At 35.2% G+C, this 17,936-nt stretch overlaps 4 protein-coding genes across 4 annotated transcripts; 2 read left to right on the forward strand and 2 right to left on the reverse strand.

The window, feature by feature from the left end:
* Positions 1 to 446: 446 nt before the first annotated feature.
* Positions 447 to 4,287, forward strand: MONOS_7516 (putative member of the kelch motif protein family; the record flags this gene model as incomplete). The annotated part of the gene is made up of 3 exons (XM_067877848.1): positions 447 to 1,911; positions 2,332 to 3,414; positions 3,482 to 4,287. 3 exons carry the CDS (start codon positions 447 to 449, stop codon positions 4,285 to 4,287), a joined length of 3,354 nt encoding a protein of 1,117 aa, XP_067732324.1.
* Positions 4,288 to 5,709: 1,422 nt separating this feature from the next.
* MONOS_7515 (Uridine kinase) lies at positions 5,710 to 7,726 on the reverse strand. Its single transcript, XM_067877847.1, has 2 exons — positions 7,498 to 7,726; positions 5,710 to 7,448 (listed from the first exon to the last, which is right to left on the reverse strand). The coding sequence occupies exons 1-2, from the start codon at positions 7,673 to 7,675 to the stop codon at positions 5,911 to 5,913; spliced, it is 1,716 nt and encodes a 571-aa protein (XP_067732325.1). The 5' UTR covers positions 7,676 to 7,726; the 3' UTR covers positions 5,710 to 5,910.
* Positions 7,727 to 7,948: 222 nt separating this feature from the next.
* MONOS_7514 (uncharacterized protein) lies at positions 7,949 to 13,046 on the reverse strand (the record flags this gene model as incomplete). The annotated part of the gene is made up of 8 exons (XM_067877846.1): positions 7,949 to 11,040; positions 11,175 to 12,048; positions 12,223 to 12,357; positions 12,442 to 12,501; positions 12,554 to 12,674; positions 12,726 to 12,842; positions 12,898 to 12,910; positions 12,968 to 13,046. 8 exons carry the CDS (start codon positions 13,044 to 13,046, stop codon positions 7,949 to 7,951), a joined length of 4,491 nt encoding a protein of 1,496 aa, XP_067732326.1.
* A 122-nt stretch (positions 13,047 to 13,168) lies between these two features.
* Positions 13,169 to 17,595, forward strand: MONOS_7512fu7513 (uncharacterized protein). The gene is made up of 3 exons (XM_067877845.1): positions 13,169 to 13,309; positions 13,380 to 14,527; positions 14,740 to 17,595. Exons 1-3 carry the CDS (start codon positions 13,261 to 13,263, stop codon positions 17,335 to 17,337), a joined length of 3,795 nt encoding a protein of 1,264 aa, XP_067732327.1. The 5' UTR covers positions 13,169 to 13,260; the 3' UTR covers positions 17,338 to 17,595.
* Positions 17,596 to 17,936: the final 341 nt, after the last annotated feature.

The raw sequence follows: 17,936 nt of genomic DNA on the forward strand, positions 1-17,936 counted from the left end.
CACGTGTGAAAGAAATTCTTTTCAAAAATTATAAACATGATAATTATACTAATTTGAATTTTTTTTATAATATAAAAGAATTATGAATAACGAAAAAAGACAGTCAAAAGATGAATTGCATAATGAATATTCTTTAACAGTTTTTCATCCCATTATCAAAAAAGATCTGTTTCAGATCAAAAAAGGAAAACATGCTTTTTTCGTTGTTGTTCCAAGTATTCATTAATATCGGAAATTGCGAAAGGCATAAACAAATTGTCAAATCTATTACAACATTTCCACCGTATGGCTCTCAAATAAATCCTAGATATTCTCCATTTTTTCAATATTTTGAAAAGGATAACATTTCACACTTTTTTGTTTATGGAGGATCATCATTTGACAACCATTTATTATCCGATGCATTTGTGATAAAGACAAATCCATTGTTTATTTCACGTTTTCACATGGCAAGCGAAAATGAAAGACCATTAGTCAAGTATTTTGCTCAGTTTAGAGTAAATGAAACATTTTTTATATGGGGAGGATGGAAAGAAACTGGAATTTCAAATAAACTTTGGGAATTTGATTTTTCATCACAGAAATGGAAAGAAGTGAATGAAGGAAATAAAACTCCTGAGGCAAGACATTCAATGGCATATGCAACAGATGGGAATAAGCTGTATATTTTTGGAGGAATCAGTACATCGGGTCTTCTTAATGATCTATGGGAGTTTGACGTTCAAGCAAAACAGTGGAGAGAACTGAAAATTAACTCAGGAGGGATAGGGCCTGAACCCTGCAGTGGCGCAGGAATGTTGGTATCCAATGGATCTGCTATTGTTTTCGGAGGAGATACAGGAAGTAACATTACAACAAAATTGAAAATGTTCAGAGCAAAAATCGATAATACTTACCCTGTTTGGGAAGAGGTGAAATTTTCTGAAAAGGATGAGGATGGAAGTGACATTCCAGATTCTCGATCCAATTTTGGTTATGCAACATTCCTTAATGAAAGAGAAGCATATATTTACATATTTGGTGGAAGGGTTTCAAACAACATATTCAATGAATCAGATTCATTGCTCATTCTTGATTGTAGAAGCGTCATTGGAAGCTACGATAAATATAATACCGTAAGATTCAAAGAAATAAAATTCGATGATGACCATCCTTTTCAAAGGACAGATTGTGGATGCGCAGTTGACAAAGAAGGAAATCTTTTTGTTTTCGGGGGAAGAGGACTTGGTTACATTAATGCGGATCTAATTAAGGTGAAGAAAGATTTCTTGTCTTTGAATGTTTCAAACAAAAAGGCATATTCCGAAGAAACAGTGGGAAAAAAATCTAAATTTGGAAAGAGAATATTGAATTCCAACAATGAAACTTCTTTTTCAAACACGGAAGGTGAATACTATTCTTTTCACAAAAAGAATCTGAAATTTCCATCAAATGAATCAGAGGATCCATTTGAAACTTTAATTCATGTGTTTGACTATGCACCTACTCCACGAGTGAATTCAATTGTGGGCTACATGAAGGAATCATTTTTTGTATTTGGAGGTCGTGATCCTTCGACTGGAGAAATTTTTAACGATTTTTATATAATCTCACTTACAGATGGCGAGTGGAGAAGAGTTGTTCCGAGAGAAAAATCTGAAACACCTCCCGCAAGAGAACTTGCTTCATATTGTTTTGATAAAGGTCGCCTGCTAATATTTGGAGGATTGGGGCCGAATCCTCAGACAGGAAAAATCGAACCGTCAAATGAGTTGTGGGAATTTTCTTTTTTCACAGAGACATGGAAACAATTGGGGAAGAATTCAATTCAAAAGCCAACACCTGTTTATGGATCGGCGATAACCATTTTCGAAAATGTTTTGCTGTTCATTGGAGGAAGAACTGCGTACGGATTGGACTACACTGTTTGTGGTTTTTTCTACTTTCAACAGGATCAATGGGTTACCGCAACAATACCAGCCGTTTCATTTCAAAATTCTGTATTTGTTTTGAGAATAAACGATTCAAGCAAAGCAAACAATTCGATCAAGCAATGCGATATTGGTCTCCATCAATATTCAATAAACCAGAGTATTTCAGCGGATAAGAGAATAAGTGAAACAATGAATTCAAAAGAAAAAAAATTTTTACGAATCAGAAACGCAAATGTCAAAAATAGCAATAACATGTCAACTCAAACAGAACTTCTTGTTTTTGTTGGTGGAGTTCAAGGAGCAACACCTTTTCGAGGATATCAATCAATGAATCTATCTGATTTTCTGAAAAATAACATTTCAAATCCTTCAATATTTATTGAAAATGAAGATTTTTATAATATCTTTCATTATCAAGATGGAAAATCATTACCTTTTGATAATAAAGTGTTGATGTTTGGAGGAAGAATAGGAAATAGAGCAATGGACACTTTTAAGATCGTGGAATTTGATGGAGATGGAAATGCTTCTTTGATTGAAGACAATGGAACGTTCTTATCAGATGGAAGTCATCTTGATGTTGTTGAAGCAGGCTGCACAGTTTTCAATAAAAGTGTTTATTGCTTTGGTGGAAGGCAAACAAGCGAAGGAGGAACAATAATGCCAACTGCATTCGACACATTTCGAAAAATAGCAATTAGTGATGAATTTATAACTTGTTCACCAGGCTCATATAAGAAGAAAGAAGATTGTGACTTTTGCCCTGAAGGAACTTATTCAAATGATTATGGGAGTACAAATTGTACACCTTGCCCTCCTGGAACATACAGTGTTTGGAGAGGAGCTCAAGGATTTGAATGTCAGATTGTTAAAGCAGGTTGTTTCTCTGATGCACCAGGTCTGAAGCGCCAAAAATACTGTGATAAAGAACAATACTGCCCAATTGGTTCTACATCAAACAATAATACACTTCCGACTGCTGATTATTCAAAAACAACTCAACCACAAATTTATAAAATTCCATCACATATGATATTATCCTATAACATTATCTGTTACGTAGGACTCACCGTAATTGGTGCAATTCTTGCTTTGATTCTTCTCTGTCTTCCATCAAAGAAATATATGTGGATGCTTGATGGATATTCGAATAAATATGTAGATTCGCTTGATCCACAAACACATAAGACAACAAAACAGATTAAAAAGACAACATTTGGAGGCTTTGTGTCAATTATTGGCCTTTTTTTCGTTTTTGGTGCATCACTTTCTACTATTTTTGGATATGCAATGTTCGGAATAGAGGAAACAAAAACAACAGCCGATGCATCAATTGAAGAAAAAGCAAATTTCAAAAATATTTCAAATAAAATGTTTTTGGTCAATATAACACTTATCAACTACTCTGGCAAATGTGTTGATAGTTCAGATAATTCAAGCAACGTGTCAGGAGAATGTTCTCCAAATCTCGGACTTGGAAAGACAATGTACGATCCCGTCAGTTTGATTTGAATTTTTGATTTAAATGATGTTTTTTCTTTTATGTATTTTGTAAATTTTTTCAATAGATAGCTATGATTCAAATGGCAATACACAGCTACTATTCAATCCTGTTTGTTCGCAAAGTGAATCCATTAACACTTTTTATCCCGAAACGAGAGACTGCACAATAAAAATCGATGCAAGCTTCAAATCTTTTGTTGTTGACAATTCATTTGCTCATTTCTTCTCGATGTTTTCGTCAGAGAGAGAAGCAACCTGCAGGGCAATAAAAGTATATGCCTCTCTTGACTCTGCAATTCCTGAACAAAACAAAACACATCCATTAAAGTTTACACCTTACAATTACAAATCTTCAATAGAAGAAATTGTTGTTGCAGATGAAACGAGTGTTTTTAGTGGTTATCGCTCAACAAATGTGACACTGGAATTGAAAAATTCGATATATCGAAGAAACATAACTTTCAAAGCTTATGATCAAAAAAATGGACATCTCATCAACCACATTTCCTTTGATAAAGGATCAACAACAAATGAATACGATTTCTATAACAGTATGGGATTTGGTATGAATATTATTTTGAAGTTAGATAATAATGTTGTAATTACTCAACACTCAATGAAGATTACATGGGTCATGTTTTTTTCATCTCTTGGAGGAACTTTGGTGTATTTTGGATACTTTGGAAATGTTATGCCTGTATTTGAAATGTTAATCAATGTTAACTGGCCGTGCGGAAGAAAAGTTCAAAAGAAAGTTACAACTGTTTTTCACGACTCTGCAAATAAAACAAAAAGAAAAGATACAAATAAGGAGTATATGAAAGAGTTGGAGACAATGCTTGATGAGCAGCTTTCTTCTAACTTATTGTAGGGAAGTACTATTTCTTCGAGCTATTTTTTTTTCCCCAACCTTTTAATGTTCAACTGGCCAAGGCTTGACGCAAGCTCATGGCCAACAAAAAAATAGAGATAAATGTTGGTTTTTATATTTTGTATTTGCTCTCAATGCTTTTTATTATATGTTTTTTGTTCACATATATATCAAAGGATTTTTTTAAATTTTTATTTCATCATTGAATTCTTTGTCTTCCAGTTTTATTTAATATCGGAAATTTCATGCTTATTTTCATTGAACAGCATAAATCTTTCACTGTTTTAATAGCTATTTCACATCACAAATCGCTCTTTCTCCATTTTTTATTTCATTATTTTTTCGGGTAGAACAATCGCAATCTTCAACACCTGTTTTATGGGAGTATTCTTTTTTATTCAAGGCCCACTCGTTCACAAGACAACAAAAATGGCATTATGAAACTTGAAGGACATCAATGAAACCTTAAAATATTCATTTATTTTTATTATTCTGTTCTTTAAGTTAACAGTTTTATAGAGTATAGTTTATATGTCTGAAATAAATGGATTTATAGACAATGAAGTTTTTAAAAAGGGAAAAAAATAGAAAACGATAAGAGTTACAAACACACTTTTTTATTTATCCTCAAATTTTGTCTCATTTTCGTAATATATGCATTTATTCGTTAGATGTCTTTGAAAAAATACTATTTTAACATTCAGAAAAGCCTTATTTCGCGAGAATTAAATATCTGAAAATTTCTGATCAAAGTGATCATAGGATCAATATTTTTTGTTTTTTAAATTAACTTTCTCAATTTCAAGTTTTTTTGAAATTTTTTCATGCTTTCATAACAAAGGGATTATAATTAACTTATATAACTTCTATTTTTTCTTGGAACGATTAAATTGTGAAAAATAACTGATGTGCTTTTAGTTGCAGTATGCCCAAAAATATATAATGCGTTTTATATTTGTGAAAATAAAATAAAATTGCTCCAAAATACAAATTTCCAAGAAAATATAAATTTCAAAATTATCAACTATATCTTTCATGGCTGATTCTTTTTGATGTCCGATGTTTCCTCACAAAAAAAAATGATATTACGATTACGTTTTCGAAAAAAAAAAAAAAAAAAAAAAAAAAAAAAAAAAAAAAAAAAAAAAAAAACAGTCTTTTTGTTGAAGTCAACTCTCATTCTATTCTTTTGCACGTTTTGAAAAAGTTTTCTTTCAATGCTAAAGGCAAAATTTTTCGATGGAATCAATTTCATGATAATGGGTTAAAAAACCAACTACTCCTCGAAAAAAGACATGATTTCTTAAATAATCACTCACTTATTTCACTCTTTCTCATTTCTTCATCTCTTTGCGTAAATAACTTTGGTTTGATATTATTAATGAATTTGTTTGCAGAAAAGAAAAATTGAAAGAAGTTAGCTCGACAGAATCTATTTCAATGATTTTTAAATTCTAAACAAAATATTGACTCCAAAAATTATGCTCCATGCGAAATTCATTTTAATCAATAAAAATTTGTAAAAAATTGGCATATATTCAAAAATAATTTGCGTTTTGATTGCACGAACTATTCTTTTTCTAAATATCAATGCTTTTTCATAACCCTTCCATTTCTCTTAATTCAGCCATCGGCAAATGATGATCCACCAATAAATTCTCTCAGAATCGAATTGATAGGAATATGAGAAGTCTCCAGCGGCTCAAAGCAGCGCACGAAGCTCAGAATGCGCTGGGCTTCGAGATAAACAGGAGAAGAAGGCAGCAGACGGCGCAGCAGCGGCTCAGCTATCGTCCGAAGCGCGCACATTTCATAATCCAGCGCCGAGTTGAAGATTATGTCTGCGCTGTTTTGAAACGGGAAAATGTGCTTTTCTTCCCCCGCACGCACAGCGGGCCACCGCAGAATCGTCTCTTCGCCCGACGTCCCTCTGAATTGGTAGTCTCTCACCATCCGCCGTACCAGCCGATTATCAGTCGTCGGAACACGGTGCAGCTCATCCAGCGTCAGCTGTGTCAGAGCAGAGATGAAGATCTTGTATTTTTGCTCAGCGGGAATCATCGGTGTCAGCCGGTCGTTCAGTCCGTGGATGCCTTCCACCACAATGATCGAGTTCGGCTTCAGCTGCACAATTTTTCCTCTTTCCTTTTTGTTGGTCTTAAAGTTGTACACCGGAATTTGCACTTCTTTCAAGGCAATCAAATCACTCAGCGTTTCATTGATAAGCTTCACATCCAGCGCTTCGAGCGACTCAAAGTCGTATTCACCAGAGGCATCCTTGGGGCAGTCTTCGAGCTCGTTGTAGAAGTCGTCCAACGACAAGCAAAACGGATCTTTTCCCAGAACTCGCAGATGTACACACAGCTTACGTGCAAATGTGGTTTTACCTGAAGAGGAAGGTCCTGCGATCAGTATCAGCTTGCAATTCTCGTTGCTCGTAGCTGCGGTTGCTATCTCAACCATTTTGCGATCATGCAAAGTTTCGCATAGAAGAATGTATTGCCTTATCTTCTGAACAGAATTGTCTAAAACGAGTTTGTTCAAATCCCCGACTGAGCTAACATTAAACGTCCTGCCCCATTTTTTGCTCTCAACAAACGTTGAAAAGATTTTTGGCTGATCAACGAATGGATCAATTATTGAAGGAGTTGATGTGTGAGGAAAACGAAGTAAAAATCCATTTTCGCTTCCATATTTCAATAATTCATAGCGTGAAAGAAGATTCGTATTTGGAAGAAGAATGCCATGACAAAGTGATACAAATTGGTTACAGGAAGAAACAGATATCATTGCTGTGTTTTTTTGGGTTACAAAAGAAAGAGAACGGGACATATTTTTTGATGTGAAATACAAAATCGCATCCTTCCATGTAATTTGAGTTTTAATGATGGGGAATGAGGAAGAAATAATACTCTTCATTTCATCATCTATTTTGTTGAGAGATTCGATGGATAACGGTGACTCGTCTTGAGATTTTGCTTCAAAGAAATATGCAGCTCCTAAAGAATGGCCTATCTCAAGTCGTCTATTTGGTTCAACTTTTTGAAATGCCATTTCCAAAACAAATGCCAAAGTCTTCCGATAAATATCACTTCCTAAAGGTGTATCTAAATGGACAGGCAAAATACTTCTTACGTTTGTATTAACTTTAAAATTCATCTCTGAAAAAAATATATATTTAACCAAAGCAAAAGAAAATATGCAACAAACGTTTTAATTCAGAATTAATATAGCAAGCAACAATTGGCGTTTTCGAAGCGGGGAATTTTTCTGCGGAAATAATTGAGCTTACATGAATTCCTGATGGAAAACTATGAACAGAATTATCTGGGAAATGCACAAATATTGTATCTTCGCGAATAGGATCGCTTTCTTGCTCTATTTGCATTTAATTATTTCTCAACAACAAAAAGATTTGATTTCCAGAATAAATCAAAAATGTGATGGTTTCAGATCTTCAAAAATTTTCATTTCAATTGAATAATTGAATAATATCGGACACTGCAACAAAAGAATAACAATGATAATTGAATAAAATCTATAGATTTTAAACAACACATTTTTAACAAATTGAAAAAAAAAATTAAAGCTTTAAGATGGTGTTATTTCAAATTCAACAGATGAAATAGAAAAAAAAATTATTGAAATGATTTCTAATTGTTCACTTTTTCTTTGGTGTTGCAACAACAATTGTAACTCCTGAGCGGGTTTTCGATTGAGGCGATGTTGCTAATCTGGTTGCTTGCTTTGGAGAAGTTGCAGAAGTTCTAAAACTTCTAAAGGAAGAGGCAGGTGAAGTCGAAGAAGCAGAAGGAGAAGATGAAGAATATGCCGCTGACAGGATCCGAAAATGAGGTGACGCCGAGCCATGTAGCAAATGCGGCGGTGAATATACAGAATATTTCATTGGATCGCGCTGCACTTCAGCTGCTGCTTTTAACAGAGCTGCTTTCTCATCCTGTTTAGTGATGAAACGGGGAATCCAAACATCTGCTGGCTCCAAAGAGAATGAAGAAGAATTTGCCTCCGCTGGGATTCGAACCTGCGTACAGGCAGGGATCCTTCTGCAGAGTTCAAACAGAGCACGTCTCCCGTCTTCTCTGCAGTCGGGTGAGGCATCAGTGACACCACGCAAGATACACTGGAGGAGAAGAGGGAAATCTTTCCATTTGAAGAGATCGAGTGAAGAAGGAGAAGAAGAAGAATTAGAGGAAGAGGAGGAAGAAACAGAAGAAGAAGAAGTAGTAGTAGTAGAAGAAGAAGAAGATGCAATCAACATCTTCGGAACCGGCAGATGTGCCAGCCCAAACGCAGTGAATCTGATTACTCTCAGCCTTACAGCTGCTGCTTTGTGTGTCTGAAACACCCACAATTTGCACAAGCACCTCAGCAAAAACGAGCAACTTGTCAAATTCGAGTCGCCATACACAGCAGCCAGCACAGAATCCACGCCGTTCTCGATAAACCTACTTGATTCAAGCACTTTCTTGAAGACAATCTTCAGCAGTGGCTCTATTTCACTCTCAATGAATGGGTGCAGGAGAAGGCAGATTTCAGCGGTGGCTGCCAGCGCGCCGCGGGACAAAGTGGAGCGGAGGGACTCGACGAGAGAGGAAGAAAGGGAGAGGAGCTGTTTGGTGCAGGAATGGAGGGTTTCTGAGTCATATTCTGGTGAAATGGAGTAAGAGGGAGAAGAGGAAGAGGAAGAGGAGGATGAAAAAGGAGAATTAGAATCATTGGTTATATTGGTAATATTGTCATTATCGTTATCATTACAAACAGAAATAAAAGAAGAATTAGTATCGATGTATTTATCAGTCTCATCTCCTTTTCCTTCTCCTCTTCCTCCTCCTTCTCCACATTCTTTTTTCATTGTTTTCCCTTCTGTTTTTTTGTGGCTTAATTTTCTTGCAATGGCTAAGCAAAGAGAAAGAGACATAAATTGATCCATCCATTGTTCAGATTGACTTAACTGTGCTGCTGTCAAAAGCATGTCAAATGGAGAAGAAGAAGAAGAAAGAGAAAGAGAAGAAGAAGAAGAAGAGGAAAGAGAAGAAAGAGAAGTGATTGGAGGGAATTCGATAGAGGCATCGATGGGGAATTTGGAGTGGGAGGGAGAAGGAGAAGGGGGAGAAGGGGGAGAAGAAGAAGAAGAAAGGGAAGAAGAAGAAGAGGAGGAAGAAGAAGAAGATGAAGAAGAAAGAGGAGGAAAAGAAGTAGATTGATAAGGTGACAGAGGAGGAGTTGAAAGAGAAAGAGATTGAGGAGTGAAAGAAGGAGAGGTCATTGGAGAAGAGGATGAGGAGGAAGAAGAAGAAGAGGAGGAGGAGGAAAAAGAAGAAACAGAAGAAAATGAGTCATTTGAAGATAAAGTATCAGAAAGTCCCCTGTTGAATGTGAAAGAATGAGAAGTGGAGGCGACTGTTGGGCTGATTGGAGTGGTGATGGTGCTTTTTTGAGGGAAAGAAGAAGAAGAAGAAGAAGAAGAAGAACTGCCCATTGGATGATTAGAGAAGGAGAGCTCAAAAGAAGAGGAAGAGGAAGAGGAAGAAGAAGAAGAAGAAGAAGAAGAAGAAGAAGATGATGATGATGAAGTTGATGATAAATCCAAAGGTATTTCTTTAAAGTCAGAAGAATTTGTGTCTCTCTTAGCCAATTCTTCATTTGCATTCAGAAGTTGCCTCGTTCGTGTGCTTTTCTTGGCAAATGGAGCAGGAGATTTACGAGGAGAGGAAACAAGAGAAGAAGGAGAAGGAGAAGGAGAAGAAGAAGAAGAAGAAATAGAATTATTATTAACATTGTTAACAATGTTGTTGTTGCTTTTCATCTGCTTCTGAGGAGTTCCCATTGAAATCTGCACTTGCTTTGGTTTGCGTGCGAATGGAGCAGCTGAATGGGAATCTACAACTGATGAGGTTCTTTTGGAAGGGGAAGAAGAAGAAGAAGAAGAAGAGGAAGCAGAAGCAGAGGAAGACAAACGGTCGAGTGATGTTGGGATCTTTGATTTAGTACGAGGGGTTGTTGGAGAAGAAGAGGAAGAAGAAGAAGAAGGAGAACGAGAAGATGATGAGGAAAGAGAAGAAGAAGAAGAAGAAGACGATGAATCTATTGTCTTTTTTAGAACTTCTGTGTGCAAAGTATCAGACAAACATTGTTTTATTCCATTGTCATCATTGTCATTATTATTGTTGTTGTTTTTATTATTATTCGATTGATTCAAAGAAGAAATATCTGAAGAAGCAGTTGAAGAAGCAGAATCAACAGAATCAACAGAATCAATAGAAATCACAGAATTAACAGCTTTTGATGAATTGTATTGAGAACGGGGCAATGAAACTGACAGGAGTGAAAGCTGATTGTCATTTGAGGAAGTTTTGGTTGTGTGGTTGTTGAATGAAGAGGAAGAGGAAGAGGAAAGAGAAGAAGAAGAGAAGGAAGAAGAGGAAGAAGAGGAAGGAGAAGAAGAAGAGGAAGAAGAGGAAGAAAGAGGTTGCATTGTTGTTCCCATTGATTGCACAGATGTTGATGTGGCTTTTAGCGTTTCATCATAATCTGCATTGTTGTTCATTGGCAAAAGAGAAGAATTAAAAGAAGAAGAAGAAGAAGAGGAGGAGGAGGGAGATGAAGAGGAAGAGGAGGAGGAAGAAGAAGATTTTGAATCTGTCTGAGACAAAGATGGACGAGCAATTGTTGCATTTAGTGAAGGTGTGAAAGATGATCTGCTTGAGATTGTAGTTGAAAAGGAAGCAGATGCTGAGGATGAGGAGGAAAAATCAGATAAGATAACGCAACATCACAGAAATAAATGAATAAATGAATGAAAAATTTAATAAATAAACAAATAAACAGAATGCTACAAAAATAAAGATTGTAAAGATAAGCAATACCTGTTTTTTGTACTTCTTCTTTTCCTTCTTTACGAAACCCTTCTTCTTTTTCTTTTTCTTTTTCTTCTTCTTCTTTGAACTCTTCTCCAAACATTCTTTTCATCCTCTCCTTCTCAATCTCTTTCATCTCTTCCACATCTTTCTCCAGTTGCTGTGGAATCTTACCCCCAAACTCCATCACAAAACACACTTCTTCTATTGTTTCTCCTCCTTCTTTTCCTTCTCTTTCTCCTTCTCTTTCTCCTTCTCTTTCTCTCCCACTCATCCTATTCTTATCAGGACTCATATCCACAGCCACAACCACTGCCAGCTCCTTTTCCTTCGCCACAAACACATTTGTCGCCACAAATCGTGTGTTGCAATGGAATTTGAACAGATCTTCACTTTCATTCGCAACAGACACCACAAAATCACCATCAATAGCAAGAAATAGGCTTTTATCAGAAGCAATAATAGAAGAGAATGAGAGAGAAGAAGAAGAAGGAGGAAGAGAAGAAGAACTCGAAGAAATATTTTCTTCTCTTTTCACAGGGATGACTGAATCATAAAGTTGAGTGCCCAGTTGAGAGATGCAGATGTGCAGTGAGTGGCTGCTGGTAATCAGAGAAAGAAGAGGAGATTGTGTGTGTTGGGAGATGATTGTGGTGGATGAGGGTGTTTTGTTTGTTTGAGGAGAAGAAGAAGAAGAAGAAGAAGAAGAAGAAGAGGTAGAGGAGGAGGAGGAAGAGGAAGAAGAAGAAGATGATGATAATGATGATATTAGTGAAGAAATACTGATTGATGTGAGCTTCAATGTTTGTGTGAATGGGAAGGTTGTTGGGAAATGGAGGGAACGCTCAAAATTGGACAAGTACAGTCGAAGAGATGGAAGAAGCTGAATAACAATTATAATAAAGATTAAAAGATGTTTATGAAAAATATAGAAATTTTGAAATGGTAATAAAATTTAAAGATAATAGATTTGCAATAAAAAATTAGCAACAAAATTAAAAAAAAATTCTCTTCGATTTTTTTTTTTTTTTTTTTTTTTTTTTTTTTTTTCACAAACCGGATCACTTTCACTTTGATCAGAATGAATTTTGCTTGGATTAACGTAAAACTTATGCAGCTTCATGTATTTCTCGGCCAGCGCTTCTTCATTCAGAAACAACAATGCAGCACTTACCATCATTGCTCCGACAGACTTCGAAAGTTTGAGTCACCATCATTCAAATATTGAAAGAAAGCAAAATTAGTTCGGCTCATTCAATAAATGAAAAAAAAAAACCTGCCCGCAATCTCCAAGAATGGCCATCATATTCTGCTCGTCTGCAGATAACCATTGCTCCTAAAATGAAGAAGAAAAATTATCATTTTAATACAAAATTGAATTTACAAACACAATCAAAGCAAAAGGCTCCAATTTCATTAAAATTGAGATGCCCATTTGCATAAACAGGAAAATATGAACATTCTGCTTTCAAAGAACTGTATTCATCTTTTGCATCTGCTTCACAAGAACTTTTTATTAAAAATTTCAATAAAACTTTGGAAAAACAAAATATCACAAACAGTGAGTAAAAGTGCAGTCTTTCAGCTTTGAATGCAGAGAAATAATTATTAATATCTCTAACATGTTTTTTAATATTTTGTGTTGCAGAAATTGTTGGAAAATGAACAAAGAAGATTCTGCATAACGAAACAGAATAATAAAACGCTTCAAAAGAATTTTCGAAAAGAAAACCTTGGCTTAACTTCTAAAATTTTCCAAAAAAGCAAAATATAAAATGAATTAATCACTGGATTTGACAAACTAGTGAAAGAAACGTTTTGACGAATTCTTTCGTTCACAAAACCAAATATATCCCCAATTTTTGGTTGACTTATTGTCATTCGAAATTGTTAAGAATATGAGTTGAGTTATAATTTAAATTTGCTTGAAATTGTTATTCAAAAATTAATAACGTTTTTATGAATCTTTATGATGAAATAAATATTGATCCAGTCCCCAATTTGAATTTATTTTGTTTTTATTAAATAAAACGTTATTCACGGTAGAAACGAAGTGCATCGTTATATTAAAATAAAGAGAGCTTAACATAGAATTATGCAAGTGAGGCCAAAAGTTCAGGCAGTTCCAAAGCAGTTATATCGTAGTTAGTTGAGTGTTTTTATTTTAGTTGCAATACAAATTCATTTATAATTGTTTTTTAAAATTTATGTTAGTAATTCCTCGCACAACTTTACCAACTTCACGCTCAAGATTACCTATGAATCGAACTATATCGCTCACTCCTCGACAGCTGTTTGAGCCAGTTGACAAGAATGATGGACAAGTTTTCATTCCTCATTATCGCTTAGCAAGTACGTATCCAACCATTTCATCGAGAAACAGAATGACAAATAGCTCATCACATACAGAATCAAAGATACCCAATAAATCAACTTTTAGAGATGAAAAACAGCAAAGTCAATCTCAAAGATTTAGTATTGAAAGAAAAAAGTTATCTGTGGATTCCATAAATCATCATTTGTCTTATACAGGAATTCATGAGCGCAAGGAACTGAATGGTCAATATTCTCGTTCGAAAATGGGCATTATAAAGCCGAAAGCTCGAATACCAATTCTTTCAACCGATACTACATTTTCACCAAAGCAATCTCCAAGCCAATCACCCCGCAATTCACCTGGTCTTCGAGATAACAGTTTGAGTGCATTACAAGTCCATCGAATTGACAAACAGCAGTCTGCATCTTTAACTCAACTAATTAAGCCAAAGCAAGAAAACAAAGCCAAAGATATTGTCGAATCACAAAGTGTTATTTCAAAGCAAACTATCGAAAATGAATTGAAAGCGTGTGCCGACTCTTCTCGTTTGTTGATGAAGGATCTGTTAGATGGTTTAGACAATTCGATCTCAGCTATTGATCTTCTGAAACAACTCAGAGAGAAAGAGAACATAAAAAAAGAAGAAGAAAATGAAAAGAGCAACGAAAGAACTTCGGCCTTTACTGTATTTGCTATTCACGAAGAAAAAAGAAAAAGTGAAGAAACAATTGAAGAAGGAAATAAGGAGAGCGAAACAAAATTGAATAAAACTGAAATTGAAAAAGATGATGAAAAAAAGAAAGAAAAAGAAGAAAAAGAAAAAGAAAAAGAAGAAATGAACGAAAAAGAGGAAGCAGAATTTGTGTCTATGCTTGATGCATTGACGTTTGAAACGCAGAAGCTGTTTTCGCGTGTTGAAGAGCTTGAGATCGCAAAAACAGCAAATGATGAAAAAATAATGAAAATGAGGCAAAAAATTGTTGAGAGGCAAAATGAGATTTCTGAAGAGACAAAGGCAATTGACAACATAATGGCACAATTGGATGTATGTGCTTGTGATTTGATTCTTCTTTTTCTTCTTATTTTATTTTATTATTATTATTATTTTATTTATTCTTCAACTTTTCTCAACGAATAATGACAAATTCTTCTTCTTCTTCTTCTTCTTCTTCTATTTTCTTTCTTTCTTTCTTTCTTTCTTTCCATTTTTATTATATTTAACTTTCATATTTTTGCTTTGTCTCATTCTCCATTCAGTCACTTCCGCTGATTCTGCAGCAGCTCCAGATGAATGTCAAAGGAATGCTCGATGCACAAGCAGCACTTTCACTTAGCCAACAAACTGAACTGCCGATAGACATAGGACAAACTTCTAACAATTCTCAGAGGAATACTTCAAGTCAAGTTGAGTGCGAGAAGTTATCAGTTTCGCCAAAGTCATCATCATCATCATCATCTTCTTCTTCTTCTTCTTCCACTTCTTCTGCTGCTTCGACTTCTTCTTTATCATCGTCACTATCTTCATCTTCCTCCTCTTCCTCCTCCTCTTCTTCTTTGAAATCTTCTTCTTCTTCTTCTTCTTCTCAATTGCAATCTACTCAACCAATAACACATCAATCTTCTCTTCGTTCTTCGCAAAGAGCTTCTACAAAATCGATTGGCAGTCAAATAGAAGCAGCTGAAAGAGAAGCAAAAGGAACAAAAGGAATGAAAGAAAGCAGCAAAACACCAAAAATAAAGATTACTATTGTTCCGTCATCAAAAGATATTCAAAATAAGAAGAAGAAGAAGAAGAAAAAGAAGAAAAAGAAAATGAATGAAGCATCAGAAAGTTTATTGGAATCGACTTTGTCTTCATTACAATCTGATGAGTTGTCTGTGGAATCATCTCAATTTTCAACTCCTCCAAACACAAACAATGTGAATATCTCTTCTTCTTCTTCTTCTTCTTCTTCTTCTTCTTCTTCTTCTTCTTCTTCTTCTTCTTCTTCTTCTTCTTCTTCTTCTTCTTCTTCTTCTTCTTCTTCTTCTTCTTCTCCTAATTCTTCTTCTTCCAAATCAACACCTTCTTCTTCCTTCTCTTCATCATCATCTTCTTCCTCAACTTTTTCTTCTTCTTTGAGTAATTCGATGAATTCGTTTAATTCATCTGACTCATCCACCCTCAGCACACCCCACAATCTTCATTCAATTTCTCCTCCATTCAAATCACACAGCACTTCACTCCAGAATATTTCATCAACTTCTTCTTCTACTACTACTACTACTACTACTACTACTTCTTCTTCTTCTTCTTCTTCTTCTTCTTCTTCTTCTTCTCTTTCTCTTCCAAATGAAGAATTCTATCAACAATCAGAAACAGAAAAGACTAAAAATCAATCAGGAAAGGAAGGAAAGGAAAGAAAACAGTCAAAGGGGGAAAGTTCAACTGCAATGGAACGGGCAGATTCTGCAGCAGGCTCAGCAGAAATCGCTGTTGAGGAGACAGATCTGCTGGAAACACACCAGAAGCAGCTGAATTTATCGGTTCTTTCACAGAAAAGCGTGGAAGAAGAAGAAGAAGAAGAAGAAGAAGAAGAAAAGAAAGACAGAACTGACATTGATTCCAAAGAGAAAATTGAACCAGTTGTTGGAATGAGCGTTGAAATCCAGCCAATTATTGAAGAAAAACCAAGTTTTGCAATGATAGATAATCTTCCTTTGCATTCATTTCAGCAAGTTCAGTTAGAAAAAGGTTCTTCTTCTTCTGAAGAACAACAATCACCTCTTCTTTCTTCGTCACTTGCAAACAATAACAATGAATCATCTTATTTCTTATCCAAAACACATTTCACTTCCACAGCAGCATCTTCTCTGTGTGACTTGTCTCTTTCTCCTTCTCCTTCTCCTTCTTCTTCCAATCTCGTTTGTGAATCTTCTGATTGTGACATTAGTTCTATTGATGCCTTGTCCTCTCCTATGATTGCGTTATCTTCATCATATTTTTCATCATCATCATCATCATCATCTTCTTCTTCTTCTTCCAATCTTTCCAATTCTTTTGAACAAAGCTCCCTCTGCTCTCAAACAGATCTTCCTCTTTCGTCTTCTTTTTCCCCAATCAAACCAAAACTGCTTACAACTTCTTTCTCTGAGCTGCTGAAGCTCCAAGCAATGAGCCATTCATCAACTGCTGCAGAAGTATCAGCCGTTTCATCCCCTTCCATTTCTCCTCTTTCTCCTCCCTCTTCACTTTCTTCTCTTCCTTCTCTTCCTCTTCATTCCAACCAATCTCATCCTTCTCCATCTCCTCTTTCGATATCAAACTCTTCTTCTTCTTCTTCTTCTTCTTCTTCTTCTTCTTCTTCTTCTCTTTCTCCTCCTCCTCCTCAACAACAACAACAACAACAACAGAACTCTCTCAGAGCCAGCCAGCGCTTGGCACATGTTCCACCTCCTCTGCAGCTTCCGTCTTCTCCTCGGTGTGTTGGACTCAGCGACCTGGAAATTGACTCATGGCGGTTCGAAGGCATCTCTCCAAAGGAAAATGAATGCGATGAATATGATGACAGAGATGAATGTTATGGAGATGAATGCAATGATGGAGATGAATATGATGATATATATGATTATAATGAATTGAGACGAAATACCATTGGAAAACGTGGGAGAACTGGGATTGCTTTAGAAGAAGATGCAGAGAAAGGAGAAAGTGCTGGATGCAGCAGATGGATGAAGAATAAAGAGAAGAAAGAGAACAGAACTGAAGGAATATCAGAAGAAGAAGAAGAAGAAGAAGAAGAAGAAGAAGAAGAAGAAGAAGAAGAGAACTATGAGAATAAAGATGAGCTGAATGAATTTATGATATTTGAATAGACAAATAGATTGAGTTCTTTTCAGATGCATTTGTCTTTCTATGAAAATTACATTATTATTTCATAGTTATATCATTATTTTTCATTATTTTTCATTATTTGTGTTTTAGCTTATTTTCGTTTGTTTGTTAAATGCGTGCATTTTAAATATTTATTTCTTAATTTTAATTATATTTCTTTTTCAAACCTTACATATATTTGTTATTTTGAGTTGTCAATGCAGATTGCCAACGTAACAACAGAACCAGAAAACGTTTCCATGAAAATCCAGTTGAACGGTATTCTCTTTCAATTTAAATAAAGAAAAGAAAAACAATAAAATCAGGATTTATAAAGCTTTATTCAAAAACAAAACAACGAAAAGTTGATTGAAATTTTACTCGCAAAGTCTTCTTGATTCTCTATGTGCATTACAGAAAAGAAAGCGAAGAAGGAAGATAAAAATAAAGGAGATTATTTTTCGTTTTGATTGCATTGAGAAGAAGGAATGACCAGCAATGTTACTGCTTCCATAAAAAACAATGAAAAAAAACAGTTCTCCCTCCAAGCCAAAAAACTGGCAATAGAAAAGAAAGAGAAATTGACAAAATAAATAAAAAA

This window comes from Monocercomonoides exilis (assembly GCF_001643675.1).
Source record: "Monocercomonoides exilis strain PA203 chromosome Unknown scaffold9-1957334, whole genome shotgun sequence".
Classification (NCBI taxonomy): Eukaryota; Preaxostyla; order Oxymonadida; family Polymastigidae; genus Monocercomonoides; species Monocercomonoides exilis.